Source organism: Amia ocellicauda, chromosome 12 (genome assembly GCF_036373705.1).
Source record: "Amia ocellicauda isolate fAmiCal2 chromosome 12, fAmiCal2.hap1, whole genome shotgun sequence".
Classification (NCBI taxonomy): Eukaryota; Metazoa; Chordata; class Actinopteri; order Amiiformes; family Amiidae; genus Amia; species Amia ocellicauda.
The window spans coordinates 32725741-32753141 of NC_089861.1; the positions used below are offsets into that span (position 1 = coordinate 32725741).

Here is a 27401-nt window from a genome sequence, read left to right on the forward strand (position 1 = left end):
CGTGTCGGCGTTCCACATAAACTAACCTCTTCTCCTGGAGTCTTTCTATCCCCTCCACATACATCGGATGAGGACCGCAGACTACACACTTTGCCCTGTCCGGGACTTGACGTGCTATACAGTGAGGGGGAAAAAGTATTTGATCCCCTGCTGATTTTGTACGTTTGCCCACTGACAAAGAAATGATCAGTCTATAATTTTAATGGTAGGTGTATTTTAACAGTGAGAGACAGAATTACCAAAAAATCCAGAAAAACGCATTTCAAAAAAGTTATAAATTGATTTGCATATTAATGAGGGAAATACGTATTTGATCCCCTATCAATCGGCAAGATTTCTGGCTCCCAGGTGTCTTTTATTCAGGTAACGAGCTGAGATTAGGAGGACCAGACGACCTTTCTGGTGAAGAAATGGCAGACAGCTGCAGTCAGGAAGAGACTTTTCACAGACGCCAGGGGCGGGTCTTCGTCCTGCCAGCAGGGCCCCTATAAGGCAACTTTGGTATATACTTTCAATGATTGGCATACAGGATTTCATGGAAATTTCATAGTGTATCGTGGCCTTTACAGTTCAGCTCTATGCATCTGACAACAGCAGCACGTACACAAGCACGCGTGCGCAAAAGGCATGGGGTTCATTTCTTAATACCGGTAGGCTGTTCTTTTAATTACCAAACAGTCCAAGTGGTGCCACTGCATAGACATTACGGGTCAATTGCAACAAACTGAAAGCTGCATAGTAACTGGAGATGATCCTGTGGTAAGTATGCAGCTCCGTACTAAACTAGTACGCAAGTTTAATACCCATTGCAATGAACTTGGCGGCTGAAGTTAGTCCCCAACTGTGGACTAAAAAAGGTCTCCATTGCAATGAACCCCAAAATCACTGCTACTGCCCTCTAGAGGAGACTAAGTATGGGACTAACTTAGTCCTGCTCCAGCTACAGACTAACTATGGATAGTACTGTACTAAGGGGAACAAAATGTGCCAAATCACAAGGTGTTGACTACTTTTGTAATTGAACTACACACTCGATTCATAACCACTAATCGTTATGTTTTACATATCAAATTGTAATATGGACCCAGCTAAGAAATCTGAATTGCAGTCTGTCATGGCTGCCCAAGATGTCTGACTGACTGACCATGACGCCAAACTTCAACAAATTGTAGACACCTTGAATCGTCTGCTTCAGCAGCTACAACCCCTGTTGCTGCAGTCCCTGCCGCTGCTGTTGCTGCTGCCCTTCCTGCTGCTGCTGCTCCTGCAACAGGGGCATGGTCTGTGCACCTCACCATTCTGGAAAATTTTTATGGCAATCTAGATAGATGCGAGGGATTTCTATTTCTATCTTTTGTATTTTATCAAAAAACCCACAGCCTTTCCAAACGATTCCTGACTGGGAAAGCTTTGCAATGGACGTCTGCAATATGGAATCACCATGGGTCCATCACACGCTCCCTGAGGGTCTTCCTGTCCCATTTCAAGGACGACTTTAACCACCCAGCAGAAAGAAGGGGTGTGGGCGAACAACTGCTTTATAGTTCAAAACTACTATATAAATAAATATATATATATATAAATGTTTTACTGTGCAGAATAGAGTAAAAACTTAATTTTACAAAAATATATAACTTGTAAATATCCTTAATATGTACTGTGAAATAAGACATCAGGACAGCAATCTACATAGTTATTAGAAAATTGCCCTATGTTGTGTTTGGATGACTTAACCAATGTACTCATTGTATTTCATAAAAAACATAGTGGTTGACTCAATGATCTTGTGGTGAAAGATGTTTACAAACCAAATTAAAGCACAATCAGTTGTTTTTAATGTAAGATTTGCTGTTTTACAAGTGTGATCAGTTTGTAGTTTTGTACTAAGAGTTTTGAAAAATCACACTATTGATAATAGTACCAAAGCAGTTAAAAAAACGTAATGGAGAATATAACCTGGCTGAGTACTGTCAGTACAGTACAGGCTCAGTGACCACAGCCTGGCCAGAGAAACTGGCCGACACAGGCAGACCAGGCTGCCCAGAGAGGACCGGCGCTGTGGACACTGAGACAAATATGCACCAATAAGGGAGACTTTTAACCAAGCAATCACCCAATCTCTCCCCCATTATACCCAGCCAACTGACCAACACATTACCTAAAAGTTGTCCTGGGAGAAGGACACACAGCCCCACTAGTGGCAAAAAATGTAGTGACCTGAGGGGCCACAGTGTGCCTTGGCAAAGCACTGCACAGGCAGACACCTACAGGCCCTGGACCCATGGCTGATAACGGGTGTTCTGCTATTACTCTTATCATTATTAGTGTTGTCATGAACATGTGTTGTTCTTGTTATTCAGTTTCATTGTGAGATCTGTGTAAAACTGCTGTGGCAACAGTGCCATTGTAATTCATGCCAATAAAGCAACATTTTAATTTTAATTTGAGAGAGAGAGAGAGAGAGAGAGAGAGAGAGAGAGGCAAAGACTGCAGTCTTTGGGGTTTCCGGACTGTCTGTATGTGTGTTTATTAAGCCTTGTCACCGACTATTCTGTACCCACGACCCCGGAGTAAATATTAAATAATCACCAACCCCGAGTCCCTGTTTACACACTCAGAGATATACCGACGTGTGCAGGCGGACTTAGTACTACCCCAAGATAAGAGCTCGGCCAAAGAGCAACGACCCCAACAACTGGCAAAATACTTTTCCTTGCAGTGACCTGGCCGCTGCATAGAGATGCCCAACATATTTTTAATGTTTGCGTTTCAACTGCGGAATCTGTAATAGCGCTCACCGTTATGCACACACGACCTACGGAATGTACCTTGAACCCAACTAAGCATTAACATAATGAATATAGACATACGTAGAGCAATCTCAATTGAAAAACATAATTTGTGAGTGTGTGTGTATGGGTGCGTGCATTTGTGTATGTGTGTTTAGGCTATAGCTGCATGTATGTGTGCATGTGGATGCGTGCGTAAAGCTGTGCGTAGGTATGTATGATTGTACTGATCGCCGACGTGGGAAAACTTGACATTTCTTCAGCAGTCATGTCAGCACTTAACTTAATATTATTTACTTATTCCCCTTGCCAACCTCGAGGTCACGAACCCGATCAACCTGTATCGCCACTGTGTTTACTGACCGGCGCACTGGACGGGACTTTGGTACGGGACGGACAACACAGCGCGGACCGGCTGCTTATCGCAGCGGACCGCGCTTTGCAAACAGACCCAAACACATTTAACTCTATATAAACAGAGACACACGGGGAAAGAAAGATACACACAGACAAACAGAGAGAGAGAGAGAGAGGCGGGGGGAAGATAGTGTCCTATTCATTCAGTAAATCCTGCTCCCGAAGAGCTTTGGGGAAGAGAGAGAGGAAATCTTAGTCAAAGGTAAGTTCAGTTGCTAATTTGCTACATTTTAAGATATTGTCGTTTTTCAAAAGATTGTTTAACACGTTTGTGTCATTAGGTTCTTTATGGTGTTCTTTTAAATGTGATATATTTATTGCTATCCCGTTTATTAAGTTCTGTTTTAGTTGCATTAACGGCTTTCCAGCGCTTCTCCTGCGCGCAGGTCTTTACGCTGCACAGGGCTGGAACAGTTCCAGCAATAAAGGTCAAAACTCTCACACACCTGGACGTGGACGTACATGTGAAATAGACCCGTAAAGACAGAACATTTTCATCTAAACATTTAAATATAACATTTAATACACTAATGCGCGTGACTGCACGTTTTACCTAGAGTAGTACAAAGTCGACGTCACCAGAAGGTACAAGGTTTGACAGGGGGATGAAAGTTGTTTTGAGCAATGGTAGTTAAAGAAGGCAACTTGCTATTTGCAACTTGCTAGAAGTGAGGTGTATTTTCATTAAATATGGGAATAATGTGTTATTTGAAGAAAATCTTTACAGATGTTCCATTATTTTATATATTTAAAATAATGGAAATGTGACATTTACATAAAACAGTGCTAATCTACGTTACTCAACCATCCTCACACACACACACACACACACACACACACACACACACACACACACGCGCAATTTCATATGAAGCAGCACTAGCCACCGCTGTAGAGGATTAGACCCCCCCGATTACGCGTCAGGGATTTGATCACATGCTGCTACACACAGTTCACTGCACCTACAGATCATTATACTACCTGACACAGCAGCAGGGGCATACTCAATAATATTCCATGCGAACCGTGCGGCCACAAGCAGACAAAGTATTTTCAAATACTTTAATGACTAGATAGTGTTACTATTTATTTACTGGAGGAACTCAAACTGAACACGTTATACTATATTTAGGAAACAGTGCCGCCTGGTGCACACACATAACAGCTCCTCTGACTTGCTGTTCCGTTTATCATCTCTTACAGGTCCTGACCGAACAAAAGATGAACAAGTTCCTCACAGTCACGGTGCTTATGGCCTTACTCTGCTACGGTGAGGCAACTGATGTCATATACATACCCCTACTGCACTGTTCTGTGTCTCTCCAGGACCAGGGCTGGAGACCCTGCTTACTGGACTGTACTGACCCTGCTCCAGGAATTAAATGAATGTAGCAATATATTTTACCTACAATGCACAGCATTCACATCTACAGCTCACACCCCTCCCTTTCTCCCTTCCTCCACAGGTGTGGAGAGTTTCCGTGTGACTCGACGGGAGGCCCCCACCCCAGAGTCCACGGTGGTGGACAGGTTAAGCAGCACTCTCTGGGGGTACTGGGACTATACAACGTCCCTGGCCAGCAACTGGGTGAACAAAGCTAAGGAACTGGATCTGCAGGAGAAGGCAAAGTACGGACTCAATCCACTCCACTCCACTATAATATACTGCATTACAGTCCACTCCACTGTAATATACTGCACTGCACTCCACTATAAAATACTGCACTCCACTGCACTCCGCTCCACTATAATATACTGCACACCACTCCACTTTAATATACTGCACTACATTAAACTCCACTTTAATATACTGCACTACACTATAATATACCACACTAAACTACACTATACTACATTATAATATACTGCATTGAACTACACTCCACTATACTACACTATAATATACTGCACTACACTATAATATACTGCCCTATAGGGCAGTGTAGTGTATACACTATAATATATTTGCACTATAATGTACTGCTCTACCCTACACTATATATACTGCACTACAGTGTAGTCACAACACACCTTACTCCACTGACCCAGGGCCTGATTGAAAATGTCTTCCCTCTCTCTCTCCTCTCCTCTCCTCTCCTCCCAGGAGCATTTACGATGAGACGGCCTCAGCCGTGGGCACCTACGCTGGCGTCCTGCATGACCAGGTCTACTACTACATCTACCCCCAGCAGTAACCCCCACCCCCCTGCAGGTCACCACTCTAACCTATGACCTCCCCCAAGTCACCACTCTGACCCCTGACCCCTTCTCTAACAGCAGCCCCCCTGGACTGGATGCAGCCACTAGTGTATGGGGGCACAGTAGAATAGGTAAGTGCAGTACAGTACTGTGTAGTGCAGTAAAGTGCAGTGTATTACAGTACAGTACAGTAAAGTGTAATGCAGTGCAATACATTACACTGTACTCATAACTGTCATTAAGCTCAGAGCAAAGGAGCACAGGCATCTAAAGCTCACTGCAGTCAAGTCCAGTTACATTCAGTATAGTGCAGGTAAATACCGTAAAACTTCGAATACTCGCCGGGTGTCAAATAGCAGCAGGTCTCCAATAGTTTTGCATAATCATGTAAACAAAAGCCAGTCTCTAAGAAACACCAGGTTACAAAACAGACTTGACAGCATTTTATAAATGAAGAAAAGGGAAATAAAGATGCATTAATTAATTGAATGCAGTACAAATCAGTATAATACAGTACAGTTCAGAGCAGCGAGACAACACAACACTACAGTATAGTACAGTAAAGGGCAGATTACGACAGGGCAGAATGGTGTGCTGTACCACTGTCACCTGGAGTGAGAACACACTCTCGCCCCCTGTCTCCCTCCCCCAGTACTGTACATTCTGGTGTTGCTGTATCATATGCTTTGGGGACAAGTCTGGATGTATCTCACTTGCTCTGTTGCTGTAAGAGGTTTGTGCTCAGTGTCCGGCCTGCTGCACCCCAGTAAAACCTGTGTGTTTGTATAAATCGCTGGCTTGTGTCCTTTCTTTCGGGGAGAGGGAGGGGAGGGGGGGCGAGGGTGGTAGATATTTTCCAGTGAAGAGGGAGGAGTGAGGGTAAGAAACTCCAGCTGTTAACTGTACTGGTTCCAGCCACAGTATTGTAGGGGGTGGGGAAGCTATATTATAATGATAAAGTTTGTTTGTTTATGAAGCTCACGATTGGTTGATGTTTGGTTTGTCGGTAACAACGCGTGAACACCGGCGGTCCTTCTATGCCTTACAGTCCTTAAAATTCCGGTGCGTTTTAACCGGGTTCACCGACCTTTGACCCATTGATCGTGATCAAGATACAAGAATGACCCCGGAGTAGCAGGATTAAGTGCACCCCACGAGACCGTCTATTCCTTCTACTACTGGGGCTTCAACACGCAAATGCATGAGACAGTGCAGCCCATATAGGAACATTTCCTATTAATTACGCTTCCCTCGCAAACGACTGAAAATCTAGATGCAAGTATTTATGTTAGATCATCTAGGCACCATAAACTTACTAATATCTAAAGTTGAAAAAAAAATAATCTTCAACCATCATACTGTTTCAGTATCCAGATATTGATCATTTATGCTTCTGGTCTGTGTTATTATGTGGTTGGTTACAAAAACAAAATTAACACCAGCTAAATGAAAACTTGCTTATAGAGCACTTCACAATAAAACAAATAAAAAAATGGATAATGCAGTGAAGTTATTATATATATTTTTAATTACTACATGCTATGTTGCATTTTATCCAATTTAGCTGTCAAAAAAAATCTGCAGTATTGGTGTTTTGTGGGACTGGGTACTTGGATTCACCGTCAAAACAAATAATGAGAGACTCTGAGTTAACACAACAGCTTTTCCAAAAACATCACTATTCCTAACACTCTCTCTGCTTCTGAACTACTTCTGTCGGGCAGGAAATGGAGCACCCTTATATATGCCCTTGCACCCCATGACTGGCTCCCCCAATCTTGGCGCTCCCCCTATACCCGCAGGGGTGTTACTATGTCCAACTTACTAACATCAATAACATTCAACAAGAACTACCCACTGCCAACACATAGAAAAGACAGACACAGATTGCAGTCCCTACACAATCACAGTCCCAGATCGCTAAACTATAAAATGTGCGTAATAGCTCACTTGTTTGGTTATGGGACACTTTCCTCTAATCTAATCTGTAACCAGCAGTGTAAATTCAGTATATTTTGTTACATAAAGTTAAATCAAAGTGTTAAAAATGTATATAAATATATGTATGTTTATGTATGTGTAGCATTTGGTAAAACATAATTTTTTAATATTCTCCACAAATCACAAGCTGCAATTGTTAATTGTCTGCACAACTGAAAAATTACATCTGTGTTTAAAATTATATTTGCAACCATCAGAGACAAGCTGTTTACTCATACGTATAGGCTATTTTACTAAATAAAGTATAGTGTAGCTGCCTGCTAGCACACAGAAACAAGTGTGCATGCATGGTTCTTAAACCAAAAGGTTTTCAAAAAGCAGTTTAATATTAATAATCCACAGGCACACTTTACCATTAATGCACCTGTCAGGAGAGCAACAGTAGCTGAAAGTGCCCTGGCAGGAGATATGAGCATTAATGGTTACATAGTATCATTTCCAACTTAATTGCAGTATATACAGTATAAACTTTAACATTTATTTTAACCAAAATCTAAAAACAGTTGAATAGGGAATATATATATATATATATATATATATATATATATATATATATATATATATACACTCACCTAAAGGATTATTAGGAACACCTGTTCAATTTCTCATGAATGCAATTATCTAACCAACCAATCACATGGCAGTTGCTTCAATGCATTTAGGGGTGTGGTCCTGGCCAAGACAATCTCCTGAACTCCAAACTGAATGTCTGAATGGGAAAGAAAGGTGATTTAAGCAAGTTTGAGCATGGCATGGTTGTTGGTGCCAGACGGGCCGGTCTGAGTATTTCACAATCTGCTCAGTTACTGGGATTTTCACGCACAACCATTTCTAGGGTTTACAAAGAATGGTGTGAAAAGGGAAAAACATCCAGTTTGCGGCAGTCCTGTGGGCGAAAATGCCTTGTTGATGCTAGAGGTCAGAGGAGAATGGGCCGACTGATTCAAGCTGATAGAAGAGCAACTTTGACTGAAATAACCACTCGTTACAACCGAGGTATGCATTTGTGAAGCCACAACACGTACAACCTTGAGGCGGATGGGCTACAACAGCAGAAGACCCCACCGGGTACCACTCATCTCCACTACAAATAGGAAAAAGAGGCTACAATTTGCACAAGCTCACCAAAATTGGACAGTTGAAGACTGGAAAAATGTTGCCTGGTCTGATGCGTCTCAATGTCTGTTGAGACACTCAGATGGTAGAGTCAGAATTTGGCGTAAACAGAATGAGAACATGGATCCATCATGTCTTGTTACCACTGTGCAGGCTGGTGGTGGTGGTGTAATGGTGTGGGGGATGTTTTCTTGGCACACTTTAGGCCCCTTAGTGCCAATTGGGCATCGTTTAAATGCCACGGCCTACCTGAGCATTGTTTCTGACCATGTCCATCCCTTTATGACCACCATGTACCCATCCTCTGATGGCTACTTCCAGCAGGATAATGCACCATGTCACAAAGGTCGAATCATTTCAAATTGGTTTCTTGAACATGACAATGAGTTCACTGTACTAAACTGGCCCCCACAGTCACCAGATCTCAACCCAATAGAGCATCTTTGGGATGTGGTGGAACGGGAGCTTCGTGCCCTGGATGTGCATCCCACAAATCTCCATCAACTGCAAGATGCTATCTTATCAATATGGGCCAACATTTCTAAAGAATGCTTTCAGCACCTTGTTGAATCAATGCCACGTAGAATTAAGGCAGTTCTGAAGGCGAAAGGGGGTCAAACACAGTATTAGTATGGTGTTCCTAATAATCCTTTAGGTGAGTGTGTATATATATATATATATATATTTGAATGAATTTTGATTAGATCAGTAGCTGAGGATTATATCACATAATCTCTCTATATATTTAATTAGTAAATTGTACTACTTCAGTTCATAGTTCATGTTTATTTTTCTACTATTCAATTATCTGTCGGGAAACTGTAAAAACAAGTGTAAACTACAAAAAGAATCCTGTATTAGTCATGTGACATTGTATTTGAATCTCAGACTTCCGTAATTGAGTGTTGTGGTTGGTCACTCCCACCAGTATCCCACAACACTTCGGGTAACAAACCATGAACCAAGCAGGACCCGGGCCACTAGCTCAGAGCAGCGACCGCATCTTAAGTATAAAGCTTTCATTCAGGGCAAGACATTTTATTTTCAGGTTGTAGATTTATTTAGGATTTAGGAAGGTTTTCAGAGTGCCAAAGCTGTCCTCTAGTCTGAATTTAGACGATGATCTGACCAGCATGTATACACAGAGTTTAGTGGGAAAACAACTCCTTAGAAGAGACATGGAAAAAAGCAACATTTAACGATCAAACTAGAAATAAACTTCTGCCTTCTGATCTTGCAGGGTTGATTCTCAGGTCAAAAGAGTTTTCCATGCAAGAGAAAGATTCGGTGAATGACTGTAAACGTTTCAAACCAGCGCCCCGAATCGTTTTGAAAAGTCAGCACTAATACATCAATACACACACACACACAGACACACACACACACACACAGACACACACACACACAAATCACTTACACACGTCCTCACGCACTCACACACACTTTCTACCTTTGCCGATCACCTGCCACCACAAAGGTTGTCTAAAAATAAACCACAATAAAGACCTTGCCACCTACAGCCCAGGTGTGTCCTTTCCCAGAACTGTAGAGACAGGACTGCATGGTGTATAAAAACACACCCCACTGAGACACTGAGACAGAGACACAGAGACAGAGAGACACTGAGAGACTGAGAGACAGAGGCACCGAGACACAGAGGCACTGAGACACAGAAACATGAGGATCATTGTTCTGTTTTTGTTAGTGGGCTGCATTGGTAAAACTATTATTACTTTTGTTGCTGTTGGTTCATACGCTTTCTGTCTTCTTCCTACTTCCCCCGTTCCTTCCCAGCATCCTTTCCCTTCTCTCCCCTAAATCCCTTCTCCTCCTTGCCCGCTCCCTCTTCCCAGCTATCCCCTCTCTCTCTCCTCCCTTCCGTCACTCCCCCTCTCACCTTCTCCCCCTCCCTCCCTCCCTCTGTGTGGCAGGCTGTGCCCCAGCGGGGGACGAACGGGTGGTGAACGGGTATGAATGCCAGCCCCACTCCCAGCCTTGGCAGGTGTTCCTGACGCACAGCGGGGGGCAGCGCTGGTGCGGTGGCTCCCTGATCAACGAGTGGTGGGTGGTGTCGGCTGCCCACTGCTACAAACTGTGAGTGCTGACCGTGGGAGTGGGAGGGAGTGGGGTGTGTGTCTGTAGTCCACTGCACAGAAAGCAAGCGAAGTCCCTCTTTTATTGTTTAATGATCCTTCAGCATTATTACAGGTTCTTAACAACAATTGTAGTAAGAACCAGTATCCCAAAACTAAAATCCATTGTCATTTAGGAGTCTGCACATATCAGGGATTGGAGATCTCTTGTATCTCTCCATCCGACATCTCGGGATGGCCAGTATGTTTAAGGTCCTTGTCTGACCACCTGTAAGCTCCCCCCTGAGCAGAGGTAGCCAATCCCTAAAGTTGGACTTTAGCAGCTTTCTGGCACAACTTAGTGTGTCTCTCTGATAGGGTGCACAATGTAAGGGTGCGGAGTGCCTCTAAATAAATACCTCTGGCCAAGTATGATTTTAAAGGCTGTTTCTGTATGCTTTTGGTCTGGTCTGTACTCAGGGAACTGTGCCAGATGCATATTACAGTACGGGCCGCAGGTAGCCTGTGTAAATAGAGATCAATTCTGGGTCTTGGACACTCAGAGCAAAAAGCTCAGCATGTGATCCACCTGACTGTCCCATCGCAAGTTATCCTGGATGGTAACCCCCAGGACTTTGACTGTATTACAGACTTCCAGAATGTTCTGGGCAATGGAGAGAGTTGGCAGGAGTGGGTGCCTCATGTTGGTGACATGTAGAACTTTACATTTCTTTGGGTTTATTTTCATTTTGTGCTTCTTCACCCAAATGTCAAGACCATTCAGGGTCTGTTGAAGAGTGCAGGGTAGTTGGAGTGTCCATGTCTCAGCCATATTCAAGTCATCCACATATTTCCAGAAGTGTGTGCTTTCCTGGAGGGCACTCTTCTACATCATAATCATCGCCGTCGTGTTCAGTCACCTGGGCACTGCAGGCCAGGGAGGTCGGACCCAGACGCCTCTAGGCAGCTCCCTCTCGGAAGATCAGATCAGTGCTTTACACATGACTTTAATGCTGACAGTCTCCTCTTCAGGGTGGCATTTGGTGGCAATTTCGGTCACCGTGAGTCATTTTGTTGTCCTGGGTCACTTTTACTAAAGCAACAGAAATTATATATCTCCCTCTCTCACCTCTATCCCTCTCTCTTCCTCCCCTCTCTTTCCCTTTCCACCTCCCCTCCCCCCTCAGCCCCAGCTCTATGGAGGTACACCTGGGGGAGCACGACACGACACGAGTGGAGGGCACAGAGCAGCGCTTCTGGGTGTCCAAGGCCATCCCTCACCCCTTTTACAACTCCCAGAACCTGGACAATGACATCATGCTGATTAAGCTCGCCCAGCCGGCCCAGTTCACCCAGTATGTGCGCCCCATCGCCCTGCCCAGCGCCTGCCCCGCCCCCGGCACCCCCTGCCTGGTCTCTGGCTGGGGCAATACCATCACCAATGGGGGTAAGTGTGGGGCGACACACTGGGCGTGTTGCGTTAAAACCTCTGTGTCAAGATCGATATGACGCCGTCCACACCATACACAAGAAAAGTCGGACACGGCCTCTTTTTGACGCTGATGGTTTTTCTGCAACCCAGTCCTGCTATAACCTGCTGTGTTGTGTCGGCTCTCTCAGTCCAGTACCCCAGGGCCTTGCAGTGCCTGGATCAGCCCATCATTGACGACGACACCTGTCGCCGCACCTACCCCTATTACTACACTGAAAACATGGTATGCTCCGGCTTCATGCAGGGAGGAGCCAGCAGCTGCCAGGTGAGTGCATTCCAGAATGGAGGGGGGGGTTCCTGATCATGGACTCTACCAAACTAATTCACCTACTTCCATTCATGACTGCATCCTGTTTCTCTCTCTCTTTCACTCTATTAGAGTGCATTAACCTCTCTCTTTCTTTCTCTCTCAGTGCAGTGTTAGTGTATTATCTTTCTCCCTCTCTCTCCCCCTCTCCCTCTCTCACTGTTAGTGTGTATTAACTCTTTTCTCTCTCCTAGGGTGACTCTGGGGGTCCCCTGGTGTGCAGTGGGCAGCTGCAGGGCGTAGTGTCCTGGGGGTACGAATGTGCCCAGGTCGGACATCCCAGTGTGTACGTCCGCGTCTGTCGCTACAATGACTGGATCAAAGACACCATGAACTACAACTGACCTCCTGACCTTTGTCTGTGACCCCCCCCCCTCATTTCACTTCCCTTCTCTCTCCCTCCTTCTCCTCTTCCCTCCCCTTCTACCCATCTCCTTCCTCTTCCTCTTCCTCCCCTCTCTGTGCCAACCTCCCCTCCAGCTCTGTGTGTGATCAAATACAATCAAGTAATAAAGTCTTAACTATTATACCCCATGTTTCCGAGAGCTGTCACTGCTGCCCCACTGTAGAGAAAGTCTGACCCGATTACTACTGTAATATCACTGTTTCTGATGTACATACATAGTGTTAACTTGTACAGCAGCAAGGACAGTAACTAACCGTCACCAACACCGATATCAGTTCTCCTAGCCTAGTTGACAGGTTTTGACTTTAATCGTGGCACCCGTTGATAGACCTGCCCCAAGGCTTAACACTGGGCTATGACTCAATGTGGTCGGCAAGAACACAATCTCCAGGAGTATCTGATATCATCACCCTCTCCATCAGCATCGTCTCATATCGATCCACTGCTGGATGAAGGCCTCCCCTAGATGTTTCTACTTGCTTCTATCTTCAACTTTTATTTTCCACATCACCCCAACAAAGTTTATAATTTAATTTCCCATGTTTTATATTGTGGTCTTTTAGGTCTTTTTTCATCTCTTGGAATCTATTAGATTGTCTCCTTTTGTCCATATTTGGCCTGTTTAGCCCATTGCCATTTTAATATTTTCACTCTTTTGGCCTAAATGATATTGCATATTTTAATTTGTTCTTGGATCCATACATTTATTTTTCTATCTCATCTTTCCATGCTCCTTTATATCATCCGCTGTTTCTATATAATTTTTGCATAAAGTGACCAGGTTTCACAGCCATAAGTGAGCACTGGTAGTACGCACTGATCAAATACTTTTCTCTCTTCGGGCAACTGGGTAGATTTCCTTTCAATAGTGTGTGGTTTCTTCCAAATGCACTCCATCCCATTTTCACTCTTCTTTTGAATTTGGAGTGCAGTATCTGATATATCTTATAATATGTACTACTGTTTCTCTGCTATATGCTGCTGTATTACATTTTTTCTTTGACCTGTAACTCATTTTGTCTGTGTACTCTATATTGGGGTCATATTATAAAGTGGTGATTATATACACTCACCTAAAGGATTATTAGGAACACCATACTAATACTGTGTTTGACCCCCTTTCGCCTTCAGAACTGCCTTAATTCTACGTGGCATTGATTCAACAAGGTGCTGAAAGCATTCTTTAGAAATGTTGGCCCATATTGATAGGATAGCATCTTGCAGTTGATGGAGATTTGTGGGATGCACATCCAGGGCACGAAGCTCCCGTTCCACCACATCCCAAATATGCTCTATTGGGTTGAGATCTGGTGACTGTGGGGGCCAGTTTAGTACAGTGAACTCATTGTCATGTTCAAGAAACCAATTTGAAATGATTCGACCTTTGTGACATGGTGCATTATCCTGCTGGAAGTAGCCATCAGAGGATGGGTACATGGTGGTCATAAAGGGATGGACATGGTCAGAAACAATGCTCAGGTAGGCCGTGGCATTTAAACGATGCCCAATTGGCACTAAGGGGCCTAAAGTGTGCCAAGAAAACATCCCCCACACCATTACACCACCACCACCAGCCTGCACAGTGGTAACAAGGCATGATGGATCCATGTTCTCATTCTGTTTATGCCAAATTCTGACTCTACCATCTGAATGTCTCAACAGAAATCGAGACTCATCAGACCAGGCAACATTTTTCCAGTCTTCAACTGTCCAATTTTGGTGAGCTTGTGCAAATTGTAGCCTCTTTTTCCTATTTGTAGTGGAGATGAGTGGTACCCGGTGGGGTCTTCTGCTGTTGTAGCCCATCCGCCTCAAGGTTGTACGTGTTGTGGCTTCACAAATGCTTTGCTGCATACCTCGGTTGTAACGAGTGGTTATTTCAGTCAAAGTTGCTCTTCTATCAGCTTGAATCAGTCGGCCCATTCTCCTCTGACCTCTAGCATCAACGAGGCATTTTCGCCCACAGGACTGCCACATACTGGATGTTTTTCCCTTTTCACACCATTCTTTGTAAACCCTAGAAATGGTTGTGCGTGAAAATCCCAGTAACTGAGCAGATTGTGAAATACTCAGACCGGCCCGTCTGGCACCAACAACCATGCCACGCTCAAAATTGCTTAAATCACCTTTCTTTCCCATTCAGACATTCAGTTTGGAGTTCAGGAGATTGTCTTGACCAGGACCACAACCCTAAATGCATTGAAGCAACTGCCATGTGATTGGTTGGTTATATAATTGCATTAATGAGAAATTGAACAGGTGTTCCTAATAATCCTTTAGGTGAGTGTATGAGCTTAATTACTCTGGGGGGGTATTTCCACTGTGCGATCAGTTATAATAATAATAATAATGACAAGAGTAAAATATAATAATAATAATAATAATAATAATAATAATAATAATGAAAAGAATACAATATAATAATAATAATAATAATAATAATAATAATAATAATAATAATAATAATGACAAGAATACAATATATTAATAATAATAATAATAATAATAATAATAATAATAATAATAATAATAATAATATACTTACATCTACTTATACTAACTGTAGTGGGAAAATGTACATTTATTATTTTATTTATATTATTTCTTCAATATTGTTCAGTTTTGCATATAAAGCAATCATTAGTGTGTATTTACTCAGTTCAGTTCTGTTAATTGTTAATTGTTTCTTGAATTGTATACAGCTATTGTCTTTTTGTTGTATCAATCAACTACTGTCTTTAGGTTATTCAATCAGGTTATTCTACAGGAGGGCACTTTCTGGCAGTGGCAGGCCAAAGGGTCAGCCCCTTTCACCCCCTCCTGTGCATGTGCCTGCACACAGCTGTATGGTATATCTCTGTGTCCATTGAGCAAGACAGAGATGGAAGGATTACATGGCAGGTGGCATTTTCCCAGCCCCCCCCCAACTCTCCTCCAACTATTAATACCTGTTATCAGGGCCTCTCAATGCCACCCCCCATATATACAGGCAGCTGTGTGACCCTGCCCTGTTCTCTCTGCTGTCCTCTCATTCTCTGACATGAGACCCACAGTGTTCACAGTGCTGATCATAGCTGCAGGTAAACAGGGCAGTTACTATTATTATTATTATTATTATTATTATTATTATTATTATTATTATTATTATCATCAGCAGCAGCAGTGGCAGTAGTAATAGTAGTACTAGTGGTAACATTATAATTATATAATAGCCTACATATAATTATATTATTATAATTACTGCTATTATTGGTTGTAGTAGTTATAACAGTTAGTAGTAGTACTAGTGTTATCATTATTATTATTATTATTATTATTATTATTATTATTATTATTATTATTATTATTATTATTAGCATTACATTCTTCTTGTTTTGCTAGTTAGTATAATAGTAATAGTGTAATGTGCTGTGTCTCTGTCTCTGTCTCTCTGTGTGCTGTTTCTCTGTTTCTGTGTCTGTCTGTGTGCTGTGTCTCGCTCTGTGTTTGTCTGTGTGCTGTGTCTATATCTCTGCTTTTCAATTTTTTGTACCTCTCTTCCCTGTCTCCCTTTCTCTGTATCTTTCACCATGTCCTTCTCTCTCTCTCTCTATCTCAGTGGGCAGTGCCCGGGGCAGTGGTGTTGATGATGATAAGATTATCGGTGGGTATGAGTGCCAGCCCCACTCCCAGCCCTGGCAGGTCTACCTAACCTACGACGACGGGCAGCGCTGGTGCGGCGGCTCCCTGATCAACGAGTGGTGGGTGGTGTCGGCCGCCCACTGCTACATACCGTTAGTACTAACCAAGAGTGGGTGTGTCTGTGTGTCTCTGTGTCCCTTTATCTCTCTGTCTCTCTCTGCTGCATTTCTCTTTCTGTGTCTCTGTCTCTGTCCATGTCTCTCTGTGTAGCACTGCCCTCACAGTCTGGTTCCCGCCCCCTCCTGTCCCCCCAGCCCCCCCCGCCTGGCTGTCCACCTGGGGGAGCACCACCTCTACCAGGAGGAGGGCACAGAGCAGCGCATCTGGGCGTCCAAGGTGATCCGTCACCCCAGTTACCACAGCGATTCCCAGGACAACGACTTCATGCTCATCAAACTCAGCCAGCCTGCCGTCTTCAACCAGTACGTGCAGCCCATCGCCCTGGCAAGCAGCTGTGTCACAGCGGAAACCCAGTGTCTTGTCTCCGGCTGGGGAAACATGCTGACCAGTGGAGGTAAAGAGAGGGAGGGAGGGAGGGAGGGTATGTGTTTGTCAGTCTTTTTCTCTTTGTAGCCTTTCTTTCTGTGTGTCTGTCTGTCTATGCATCTTTCTCTCTCTCTCTCTCTGTCTGTGCCTCTGTCTTGGTTTCCTCTCAGTCTGCACCCATTCTGCCTCCCTGCCTCTGCGTCTGCACCTGTGTGACCTGTGCCTTTTCCCTGTGTGCTGTGCAGTGAACTACGCCTCCGTCCTGCAGTGCCTGCAGGTGCCCGTGCTCAGTGATGCCCAGTGCTACGGCGCCTACCCTGGCAGCATCACAGCGAACATGTTCTGCGCCGGATACCTGGAGGGGGGCAAGGACTCCTGCCAGGTGAGAGCAATACAGACAGGCACAGAGAGCTATAGAGACAGACAAGGTGGCAGACAGGGAGTCAGTGTGTCAGTCAGTCGGTGTGTCAGTTAACTCTCTCTCTCTCTCAGTGCAGTGTGTGTATTAACTCCTGTCTCTCTCTCTCTCTCTCTCTCTCTCTCTCTCTCTCTCTCTCTCTCTCTCTCTCTCAGGGTGACTCTGGTGGCCCAGTGGTGTGTGGGGGTAAACTGCAGGGCGTGGTTTCCTGGGGGTACGGCTGTGCCGAGAAAGGTCACCCCGGTGTCTACGCCAAAGTCTGCCGCTACAACACCTGGGTGGCACAGGTGATAGCCAACAACTGAGTGAAAGCCATATGCCAGCCATATGCCAACCATGACCACCCCTCTGCCAACACAGACCCAACTCTGGAACCAATGTACTACTATTGGAATATAGACATATAATAATCAAACAAACTGCAGTATATATGATTCCCTTAATAACTTAACTTAATAATACACACACACAAACTCACTCTAATTATATAAATTCATAATAATAATAATACAAATAATGGTAATAATAATAATAATAATTTCAGATTTTCTGTTATGTTCAAAATCCAAATAAAAATATTTTTCTTCTCATCTGATCTAAGTTGTGTTTGATGTTTATAAACACATTGAGATTTTGTATTCTTCTGCATCTCTCTCCCTTCCTCCCTCCTTCACTCCCTCTTTCCTTCTCCAAACCACTTCCCTCTCTCCTTCTTCCTCTCCCTGTGTTTGTGTGTGAGAGAGTGTGATGTATGTGTGTGTGCGTGCGTGCATCTGTCTCTTTGTGAGTGTGTGTGCAAGATATGTGTGTGTGTTTCTGTTTTTGTTTGTCTGTGTCTTTGAGAGTGTATGAGTGTATGTGTGTCTATGTGTGTATGTGTGTGCATGTGTGTGTGTCTGTATGCGTTGACGTTGTGACTATGTTTGCAGTGCAGGACTGTGTGGTTGCCTCACTACAATAATAATAATAATAATAATAATAATAATAATAATAATTATAATTATAATTATAATTATAATAATAATAAAACTGGGTGCTTGCTTCTTATATAGAAAACCCACTGTGTAAATTGCAGTTCAGCTGTAGTTGCAGCTCTGTGTGTATTAAAAACAAACATCTCAGAATGACTCTAGGAATCACACTGAAAGTTTATTTAGGAGTAAAATTACTCCTCGCTCAAAGTAGGAGGTAGGAGTTAGTTATAGTCTCTTACACCTACTTTTAGCTGGAAGTAGGATCCAATTGAAGGAAAAGCTTTTAGCTAATTTTCATGTCAGTTTACATTAGAAAACAGATCAGTGTGATGCATTTTCTTCTTCAAAACGGGAGATCACATGTAGACAAGCAGAAGCGAAAATACAACTATACGAATATGCTAAGCTAACTCAGGCTTTTATTTGTTTATAATTTGACACAACATAATAACTATTTTCCCCTCATTCCTTCATTACAAGGATATTAAGGTGTTACATGGAACGAAAATGCTAGATTAATTTCACATTCATAATCGCAATCATACATAAAACATCTTCAATGTAACATATGTATCCTTCTGTTGTGCAGGTGAAAACACTGGGGTATAATCATAAAGGCTTTTACAGCAATTGGCTATTTCAGACACTTTTTCTGCACTGAATAAAATACAAATTAAAGTTAACATGCATTCATCACCGCATACAGTTTATTATCAATATGCTTTTATGAGTGGCTCATTTTTAATTTATTTTGTGGCTTATTTTTTACTTCTGTTTTTATAAAATAGTCATATATTGTAACATTCCCTGATCAGCTCTTCCCAGGTTCTCCACCAGAGGCCACCCTTGCCACAGTCATTACAAGCCCATTTTTTCCACTCTCCCATTTCACTCACCTAATTATTGAATTATCACCAGAATCCATTAACTCATCTGATCCTCTTCTCTTGCTCATCACCCATTGTCTATATATACCCTTCAGTGACACTCCATTAGTGTCAAGTCTTGTTTTGCTATCCTGCTACATTACTATGCCTATCTTCTAGTATTTTGCCTTTCTTGTGTTTAGACCTTTGCCTGTTCCTTTGCCTTATGATTTTTGGATTTCCTGCTCAACCCTGTTTGCCTGATCATTGACCTTTCACCTGCCTTTTGACTTTGACTTTGGATTCTCTCTATTGCACTGTTTACTAGTATTCGACCCTCAGCTTGTTTCCTGACCTGCCATCCTTCCTTGTATTTCACCCCGCACTTGGGTCCTCAACCCCTGGCTGCTGGCTGACATATATGGAATTGGTGTAATGTGAAACCCAGGCTTGCATTAATTATGAGTGTGGCTTGTTTTGGGGATATTTGCCATGCAGTAGCAGGCAGTAGTTGGACAATCTCGTGTGCTTATTGAAGGCTGTGATGATGGTCCCAAATCATCACTGCTATATTGTTGCATTTTCCTGTGGCCAGACACCGCAACATTGTCACCACCTTCTCTGCTGACAGTGCTGCATTTCTGACAGTGGCGGAAGAAACTGCATTTCTGACTTGTTCAGTAACCAAGAATATTAAATTTCTGGCCAATCTACACTCACCTAAAGGATTATTAGGAACACCATACTAATACTGTGTTTGACCCCCTTTCGCCTTCAGAACTGCCTTAATTCTACGTGGCATTGATTCAACAAGGTGCTGAGAGCATTCTTTAGAAATGTTGGCCCATATTGATAGGATAGCATCTTGCAGTTGATGGAGATTTGTGGGATGCACATCCAGGGCACGAAGCTCCCGTTCCACCACATCCCAAAGATGCTCTATTGGGTTGAGATCTGGTGACTGTGGGGGCCAGTTTAGTACAGTGAACTCATTGTCATGTTCAAGAAACCAATTTGAAATGATTCGACCTTTGTGACATGGTGCATTATCCTGATGGAAGTAGCCATCAGAGGATGGGTACATGGTGGTCATAAAGGGATGGACATGGTCAGAAACAATGCTCAGGTAGGCCGTGGCATTTAAACGATGCCCAATTGGCACTAAGGGGCCTAAAGTGTGCCAAGAAAACATCCCCCACACCATTACACCACCACCACCAGCCTGCACAGTGGTAACAAGGCATGATGGATCCATGTTCTCATTCTGTTTACGCCAAATTCTGACTCTACCATCTGAATGTCTCAACAGAAATCGAGACTCATCAGACCAGGCAACATTTTTCCAGTCTCCAACTGTCCAATTTTGGTGAGCTTGTGCAAATTGTAGCCTCTTTTTCCTATTTGTAGTGGAGATGAGTGGTACCCGATGGGGTCTTCTGCTGTTGTAGCCCATCCGCCTCAAGGTTGTACGTGTTGTGGCTTCACAAATGCTTTGCTGCATACCTCGGTTGTAACGAGTGGTTATTTCAGTCAAAGTTGCTCTTCTATCAGCTTGAATCAGTCGGCCCATTCTCCTCTGACCTCTAGCATCAACGAGGCATTTTCGCCCACAGGACTGCCGCATACTGGATGTTTTTCCCTTTTCACACCATTCTTTGTAAACCCTAGAAATGGTTTATATCACTCTCAGACGCTTTATGTATGAATGCACAGTGTGAGCAAGACAGACAGACTGATCCCCCAGCCCCGGTCCCCACACACAGACACACACACTGCATTCACAGAGTCCCAAATGCTTTATTGATTCAGTTTGTCTGGTTTTCACAGGGGTTATTGCGACTGCTTCCTCCTCAGAGCCACACAGAGAGAGGGGCAGGGAAAGAGAGGACACGAGGCTTTCGCAGTGGGGGGAGGGGTAGAAGGGATAGGGAGGCAAGAGAGGGGATAAAGAGAGGGAGAACAAGAGAGGAAGAGATGGGAGAGGAGTGGGCGGTGGGGATTAAGGAGTGGATACAGGAACAGGGAAGTGGAAAATAGAGGACAGGCACAGAGAGAGAGAGAGAGAGAGAGAGAGAGAGAGAGAGAGAGAGAGAGAGAGAGAGGGAAGGAAGGAGAGAGGGGTTCTGTCCATTCTCAGTTGGAGGCCATGGTGCTCTGAATCCAGGGCAGCAGGGCGCATATCTTGGTGTAGACGCCGGGGTAGCCGGGCAGAGCGCAGCCCTGCCCCCAGGACACCAGCCCCTGCACCTCCCCCCCACACACCAGAGGACTGCCAGAGTCTCCCTGGACACAGAGACAGGGAGGGGGGGGGAGGAGAAAGAGGAAAGAGAGTGAGTTTTAATCTGACATTATTTTTTACGGTCCAGTTCAGTCCAGTCCAGTAAAGCAAGGTCTGAGACACAGTACAGATTCATATAAAACTTGCATCAGAAGAAGCTGAGACTGGACAGATTTTAAAGGAACCACAGATTTATGCAGGGTGCCATGAGTATGCAGTGATGCACCCCCACTGACTCTCAACCCCACATCTGAGGCTGCAGCTACAGAGAAACAATGACCAAGATATCAGATTGTGTGTTCACCAGCAGCACACAACCCCCCGTACTGGGTCTTCACCCAGGGACAGCGGGAGCTGGTTACATACATTGCATGCGTCCTTGCCCCCCTCCAGGAAGCCGGCGCACAGCATGGTGGAGGTGATCATGCCCGGGTATGCGGCCTGGCACTCAGCGTCACTGAGCACAGGCAGGTCCAGACACTGCAGCAGGATTGGCATGTAGACTGGGGCGGGGAGAGAGGGAGAGAAGGAGAGGGGGGGAGAGAGAGAGAGGGAGAAAGTGAGAAAGGGGAGAGAAATAAGGGAGGGTGAGTGGAGGAGAGAGAGAGAGAGGGAGGAGAGTGAGAGAGGGAGGAGGGGAGGGAGTGAGAGGGGAGCCGGACAGGACAGGGAGAGATAGAATATGGGGAACGGGCAGGCGGGAGAAAGAGAAAGAATGAGAGAATTTAGTTAACATTGTTTATTTTGTTCAGTTCTACCACCCCTCACCCCCTATTTAACCCACACACTCTCCCTCTGTGCCCTCCCCCTCCTCACCCCCATCAATCCACGTGTTGCCCCAGCCAGACACTCGGCAGGATAGGCCGGCAGGGGGAGGGCAGGCGGTGGGCAGGCTGACAGGCGCCACGGTGGCGGAGGGCCGGATTGGTTGGTACAGCTTGATGAGCATGATGTCGTGGTCCAGGGTCTGGTAGTCGTAGTCCGGGTGCCACACAATGGTGTCGGTCTTCATGAGCTGCTCGGTGCCCTCGTACTCCCGCAGGTTGTGGTCTCCCAGGAATATCTGCATGGCATAGGGACTGGGGAGAGGCGGGGTGTTAGGTGTGGACAGACACACACTCACACACACACTCAATCTCACACACACACATACACAATCACGCAGAATTACACACAGACTCAAACTCACACAGACACACACAAAAACAGAATAAAATCACCACTGCTGTTACTCACTTGTACCAGCAGTGGGCAACAGAGAGCACCCATTGCTCATTGATGAGGACTCCACCACAGAAGTGGTAGCCATAGTTGAGGGAGGCCATCCAGGGCTGGGCGCCAGGGGTGCACTCCTGGCCCCCGATGATACGTCCGACATCCATCGGGACAGCCACTGAGACACAGGAATAAGTAGAGAGAGAGGAAGAGGCACAGAGACAAAGGGACACAAGGACAGGGAGAGACAAAGACACAAGAGATGCACAGGAAATTCAGACTCCATTCATTTACATTAATCATCACTACTGGCATAGTACTTATTATTATTATTATTAGTAGTAGTAGTAGTAGTAGTAGTAGTAGTAGTAGTAGTAGTAGTAGTAGTAGTAGTAGTATTTACCTGCGGCTCCAACAAACAGTAACAGTACCAGTCCTCTCATGGTGTCCAGTGATTTCCTGCTGAGACTCACTAAGAAACTGCTCTCCTCTATTTATACCACAGCTACTGACCTGAGCCCTGCCCACACACACTAGTACACACAGACACACACACTGACACACACATACACTGAAACACTCACTGACACACATACACTTACACATACACACACACACACACTCACACACACACACACACACAGGCACAGACACACACAATTCTCTGAGTTAATGAGAGAGGGGGATAAAGATCTTAGGTAAATGAGAGCAAGTGGGCAGACTCACACACTGAAGGACAGGTGGTATTGTATTGATTGCGTTAAGCAATAAAAGCAGGTGTTTGTAATGGAATAATAATAATAATACCTAGAATTAAAAGATTCTCAAGATAACTTTTCTGAACGTAACGGTACTTTGTGCATATATTATGGAATAAATATATTTTCAGTATACACACCATACAACACTTTACTGTGTTTATACCACAGCACACCACACTACAGTTTACTGTTTATACCACACTACACATTACTATGTTTATACCACACTATACTTTACTGTGTTTATACCACACTACACTTTACTGATAGGAAATCACTGCAGCAAAAGACAGCGGAGAGGACCAGCGCAACTATAGGCAACAGCCAGAGGTGCTGTACAAGAGGACTGTCATGTAATTATATAGAAACATACAGACATCTTCTCAAAGGCCTGCAAATCCTCTCTGCTGATTGGCTTTCATCAGAGCAATACAATACAATACAATACAATCCAGTCCAGTCCAATCCAGTACAGCACAGTCCAGTACATTACTATGTGCTGCAGTATAACACAATATAAAACAGTCCAGCACAGTAAAATACATTGAAAAACATTACAGAAATCCACACTGTATTCAACATGTATTGTATCGCACTACACTGTGCCTACTATATTGCATTGTATTCTATTACAGTGCAATAAAGCACAGTACAACACAACACTACACAACACAACACAAGACTAATATTGCACTTTATATAATGTTTTTATCATACTGCTTGCTTTTACATTGCTAGTACTCATGTTGTTTATTTTGATTTCCCCTATGCAGACAAAGGGAAGAATACCAAACAAGACACTTTAGTTTAAAATGAATAACCAAACATTAAATTCATGATCATGTTATACTGGGATATACAGAATGTGCTGCAAACTTACTATCTGTATATATATATATATGTATGTATATATTGTAATTTGTGTTTTTTGGACAGCTGAGGTAACCTTCACAGACAGATAAACCACAAGGCTGCGAGAGGTGCACCTGGTGCTGAGGTAAAACATTCCTCTAAAAAAAAAAAAAAAAAAAAAATTTATAGAAAAATACCTGATAACGAACAAAGTTTTTTTATAGAATTAAAAAAAAAAATGGCTTGAGGGGATGGATAAAATGAGAGAGTCTACACCATAAACTCCCACCCCCCTAACACACACAGACACACACACAAGGCTATATAAGTGCCTGGAAGGCGAGGCAGGCTGTCAGTTGTGTTGGGGTAGCTTCCTGGACTGAAGAATGAAGTTGTTAGTTTGTATTGTGCTGCTGGGAGTTGCAGGTAGGCAGGCCGTCTGGCCAGTGAACCGGTGGCGGGGCGCGGCTGTGTCCGGTTGGGCAGTGCTGTTTCATGGCAGACAGTTGGTGGGATTGAATGTTAGTTAACAGGTGGGGTGGTGACATGTTAGTCTATGACTGCTGCTGCTAATGTTACTGCTACGGCTGTTACTGCTGCTGTTACTGCTACTGGTGATACTGATACTGACACTGATACTGATACTACTGATACTGCTGTTGCTAATCCTGTTAGTGCAACAAGGACTGGATAGTAATATACACAATGTAGAGCACACTACTCTCCAGATGCCTCTCCCCCTCTACCTCTCTTTCCCATTCTTTCCTATCCTCTCCATCTACTCTGCTGTCCAAACCCTCACCTCTCTCTCTCTCTCTCTCTTTCTCTCTCCACCCCGCTTGACACCCCCTCAGCCGCAGCCCCGGTGCAGGATGATGAGAAGATCATCGGTGGGTACCAGTGTGCTGCCCACTCGCAGCCCTGGCAGGTCTCTCTGAACATCGGGTACCACTTCTGTGGTGGCTCCCTGATCAACGACCAATGGGTTATCTCGGCTGCCCACTGCTGGATGAAGTGAGCACTGCACCACTGGGGCAGGGAGTGAGGAGGGCCTGCACATGCCAGTCTGAGACAAACTGACTGATTGACTGACACTTTTTCTCTCTATATATCTGTCTCCCTGCCTCCCCAGCCCCTACAGTCAGCTGGTGGTCCTGGGTGACAACCACATCTGGGTGGACGAGGGCACTGAGCAGTACATGGCAGTGGAGAGCATCTACTGGCACCAGAGCTACGACTACCAGACCCTGGACCATGACATCATGCTGATGAAGCTGGCACACCCCGTGACTGTGAACGAGTACGTGCGCCCTGTGGCCCTACCCAGCGCCTGCCCCGTTGCTGGGGAGATGTGTGTGGTGTCGGGCTGGGGCAACATCATCACCGATGGGGGTAAGGAGAGCCAGAGGGAGTGGGGGTGTTCTTTGTGAGTTTTGATTTGCTTGATTGTTCTCTCTCTGTCTCAGTGCATACAGTGCTTTAACCCCTCCCGCCCTCTTTTATTTTACATATATGGAAAAATATTTGTATTAAATATAATATATTAAAGGACAAATCAATATGAATTGAATGGTAAAATAATCTCAGTGATTACAGATGTTCAAAGTGTCACAGTGTGCCCCTTAGGTTATGGCAGGCTGCTACATATTGGGCAGCCATGGGGCTCTGTGTCCCTCCCTTTGGCTGGACTGCCAGTTTTTCTTTGTTTTCCATTCTCTCAAAAATTGGATGGGCATTTTTTATTTTATTAAAGAATATGTCCCTTATTTGGGTGCATTTATTGTAGTGCAGGAGGAAGTGCATCTCTGTGTCCACCTCTCCTGTCTCATAGTGATCACAGCGCCGGATCTCTCTGGGCAGCCAGGTCTATGGCCAGGCTGCTGTGGACACTGAGCCTATACTTTTTCATGATCTGTCTCTGCTGCATAACTCTGAAAGAGAAGAGATACTATGCCAGGGTATAGTTTCTATTTAGGGCATGATAACAATCCAGTCTCTCTCTCTCTCTCTCTCTCTCTCTCTCTCTCTCTCTCTCTCTCTCTCTCTACAGTGTTTAATCCTTTCTATCTGCAGTGCGTGGAGGTGCCCATTCTGAGCCAGCAGGCGTGCGAGAACTCCTACCCAGGCCAGATCACAGGCACCATGGTGTGCGCCGGGTACCTGGAGGGAGGCAAAGACTCCTGCCAGGTCAGTCCCCGTGACAACACCAGGCCAATGCAAATGCTAACACTGGGCCAAAAAATCCATCTTCCATCCCTCTCCTCCCTCCTCCTCTCTCCATTTTCCCCCACTGCTTTCTCTGCTTCCCTCCCCCCCTCCCCCGCACCTTACCATTTCCCTCTCCTCTCCTCTCCCTGCCCTCCACCCTCTCTCTCCCTCTCAATACAGTGTTACAGTATATTAATCCCCCCTTTGTCTCTCTCTCTCACAGGGTGACTCTGGGGGTCCCCTGGTGTGTAACGAGCAGCTGCAGGGCATCGTTTCCTGGGGTTATGGCTGCGCACAGCCAAACCACCCTGGCGTCTACACCAAGGTCTGCGCACTGCTGCCCTGGATCAATGACATCTTGGCCAATAACTGAAGGGGGATGGGCCAGAGGGGGAACTCCCTACAGTGAACAGAGGCTTCTCCCACCACCTGCTCCCTGGTTGGCTGGCCGCCTGGTTCAGCATCAAAACCATGAGAATTGGAGCCTCCAGCAGGGAAGCCCATTTGCCATCAGGCCAGCCTGTTTCCTGTAGCTGCAGCCAATAAAAACACATAATTCCTCCAGACAACAGAGCCTCCTGCCTTTTCTTCAAGTATTTTTTTCTCCTCTTCTTTATTTATTAGTTTTTTCTTTAATATTAATAATTACAGTAGTTACTGGTTGTCTTTATTTATTTATTTTTATTGTTCAGCACAGTTCAAACATAATTCACATACATACACACACAAATATGTACCCTATCATGGTTGAATGTATTGTTAGAATCCACTGTACGCTATTTATAAATCAAAACTCGACAAGTTACGACTTCGTAATTTGCAATTCAAGGATGGCTCAAAGTTTGGATTTGGCCTAGCTCTTA

General features: G+C 44.5%; 4 protein-coding genes across 4 annotated transcripts; 3 read left to right on the forward strand and 1 right to left on the reverse strand.

Moving 5' to 3' along the window:
* Nucleotides 1-3269: 3269 nt before the first annotated feature.
* Nucleotides 3270-6195, forward strand: apoc2 (apolipoprotein C-II). Its single transcript, XM_066719381.1, has 4 exons — nucleotides 3270-3408; nucleotides 4410-4476; nucleotides 4673-4835; nucleotides 5311-6195. Exons 2-4 carry the CDS (start codon nucleotides 4428-4430, stop codon nucleotides 5399-5401), a joined length of 303 nt encoding a protein of 100 aa, XP_066575478.1. The 5' UTR covers nucleotides 3270-3408; nucleotides 4410-4427; the 3' UTR covers nucleotides 5402-6195.
* A 3933-nt stretch (nucleotides 6196-10128) lies between these two features.
* On the forward strand, nucleotides 10129-27099 carry LOC136764078 (transmembrane protease serine 9-like). The gene is made up of 12 exons (XM_066717904.1): nucleotides 10129-10239; nucleotides 10454-10616; nucleotides 11782-12041; nucleotides 12215-12351; nucleotides 12588-12734; nucleotides 22345-22467; nucleotides 22545-22603; nucleotides 24716-24756; nucleotides 25185-25344; nucleotides 25463-25722; nucleotides 26381-26517; nucleotides 26762-27099. The coding sequence occupies exons 1-12, from the start codon at nucleotides 10200-10202 to the stop codon at nucleotides 26909-26911; spliced, it is 1677 nt and encodes a 558-aa protein (XP_066574001.1). The 5' UTR covers nucleotides 10129-10199; the 3' UTR covers nucleotides 26912-27099.
* On the forward strand, nucleotides 15803-17964 carry LOC136764976 (trypsin-like). The gene is made up of 5 exons (XM_066719382.1): nucleotides 15803-15879; nucleotides 16398-16572; nucleotides 16735-16994; nucleotides 17212-17348; nucleotides 17540-17964. The coding sequence occupies exons 1-5, from the start codon at nucleotides 15840-15842 to the stop codon at nucleotides 17687-17689; spliced, it is 762 nt and encodes a 253-aa protein (XP_066575479.1). The 5' UTR covers nucleotides 15803-15839; the 3' UTR covers nucleotides 17690-17964.
* LOC136764977 (trypsin) lies at nucleotides 21002-23195 on the reverse strand. Its single transcript, XM_066719383.1, has 5 exons — nucleotides 23121-23195; nucleotides 22739-22895; nucleotides 22319-22581; nucleotides 21869-22005; nucleotides 21002-21507 (listed from the first exon to the last, which is right to left on the reverse strand). The coding sequence occupies exons 1-5, from the start codon at nucleotides 23158-23160 to the stop codon at nucleotides 21358-21360; spliced, it is 747 nt and encodes a 248-aa protein (XP_066575480.1). The 5' UTR covers nucleotides 23161-23195; the 3' UTR covers nucleotides 21002-21357.
* Nucleotides 27100-27401: the final 302 nt, after the last annotated feature.

Excerpts from the sequence above, each read along its gene's own strand:
- apoc2 (XM_066719381.1), top strand. The coding sequence starts at position 4,428 with ATGAACAAGTTCCTCACAGTCACGGTGCTTATGGCCTTACTCTGCTAC. Across the intron at positions 4,477-4,672 it reads TATGGCCTTACTCTGCTACG|GTGTGGAGAGTTTCCGTGTG; the intron begins GTGAGGCAACTG and ends CTTCCTCCACAG. Across the intron at positions 4,836-5,310 it reads GATCTGCAGGAGAAGGCAAA|GAGCATTTACGATGAGACGG; the intron begins GTACGGACTCAA and ends CTCTCCTCCCAG.
- LOC136764078 (XM_066717904.1), top strand. The coding sequence starts at position 10,200 with ATGAGGATCATTGTTCTGTTTTTGTTAGTGGGCTGCATTG. Across the intron at positions 12,352-12,587 it reads GAGGAGCCAGCAGCTGCCAG|GGTGACTCTGGGGGTCCCCT; the intron begins GTGAGTGCATTC and ends TCTCTCTCCTAG. Across the intron at positions 12,735-22,344 it reads AAGACACCATGAACTACAAC|CCAGACACTCGGCAGGATAG; the intron begins TGACCTCCTGAC and ends GTGTTGCCCCAG.
- LOC136764976 (XM_066719382.1), top strand. The coding sequence starts at position 15,840 with ATGAGACCCACAGTGTTCACAGTGCTGATCATAGCTGCAG. Across the intron at positions 15,880-16,397 it reads AGTGCTGATCATAGCTGCAG|TGGGCAGTGCCCGGGGCAGT; the intron begins GTAAACAGGGCA and ends TCTCTATCTCAG. Across the intron at positions 17,349-17,539 it reads GGGGCAAGGACTCCTGCCAG|GGTGACTCTGGTGGCCCAGT; the intron begins GTGAGAGCAATA and ends TCTCTCTCTCAG.
- LOC136764977 (XM_066719383.1), bottom strand. The coding sequence starts at position 23,160 with ATGAGAGGACTGGTACTGTTACTGTTTGTTGGAGCCGCAG. Across the intron at positions 22,006-22,318 it reads CAACACGTGGATTGATGGGG|TCTACATGCCAATCCTGCTG; the intron begins GTGAGGAGGGGG and ends TCCCCGCCCCAG. Across the intron at positions 21,508-21,868 it reads GGGGCAAGGACGCATGCAAT|GGAGACTCTGGCAGTCCTCT; the intron begins GTATGTAACCAG and ends CTCTGTGTCCAG.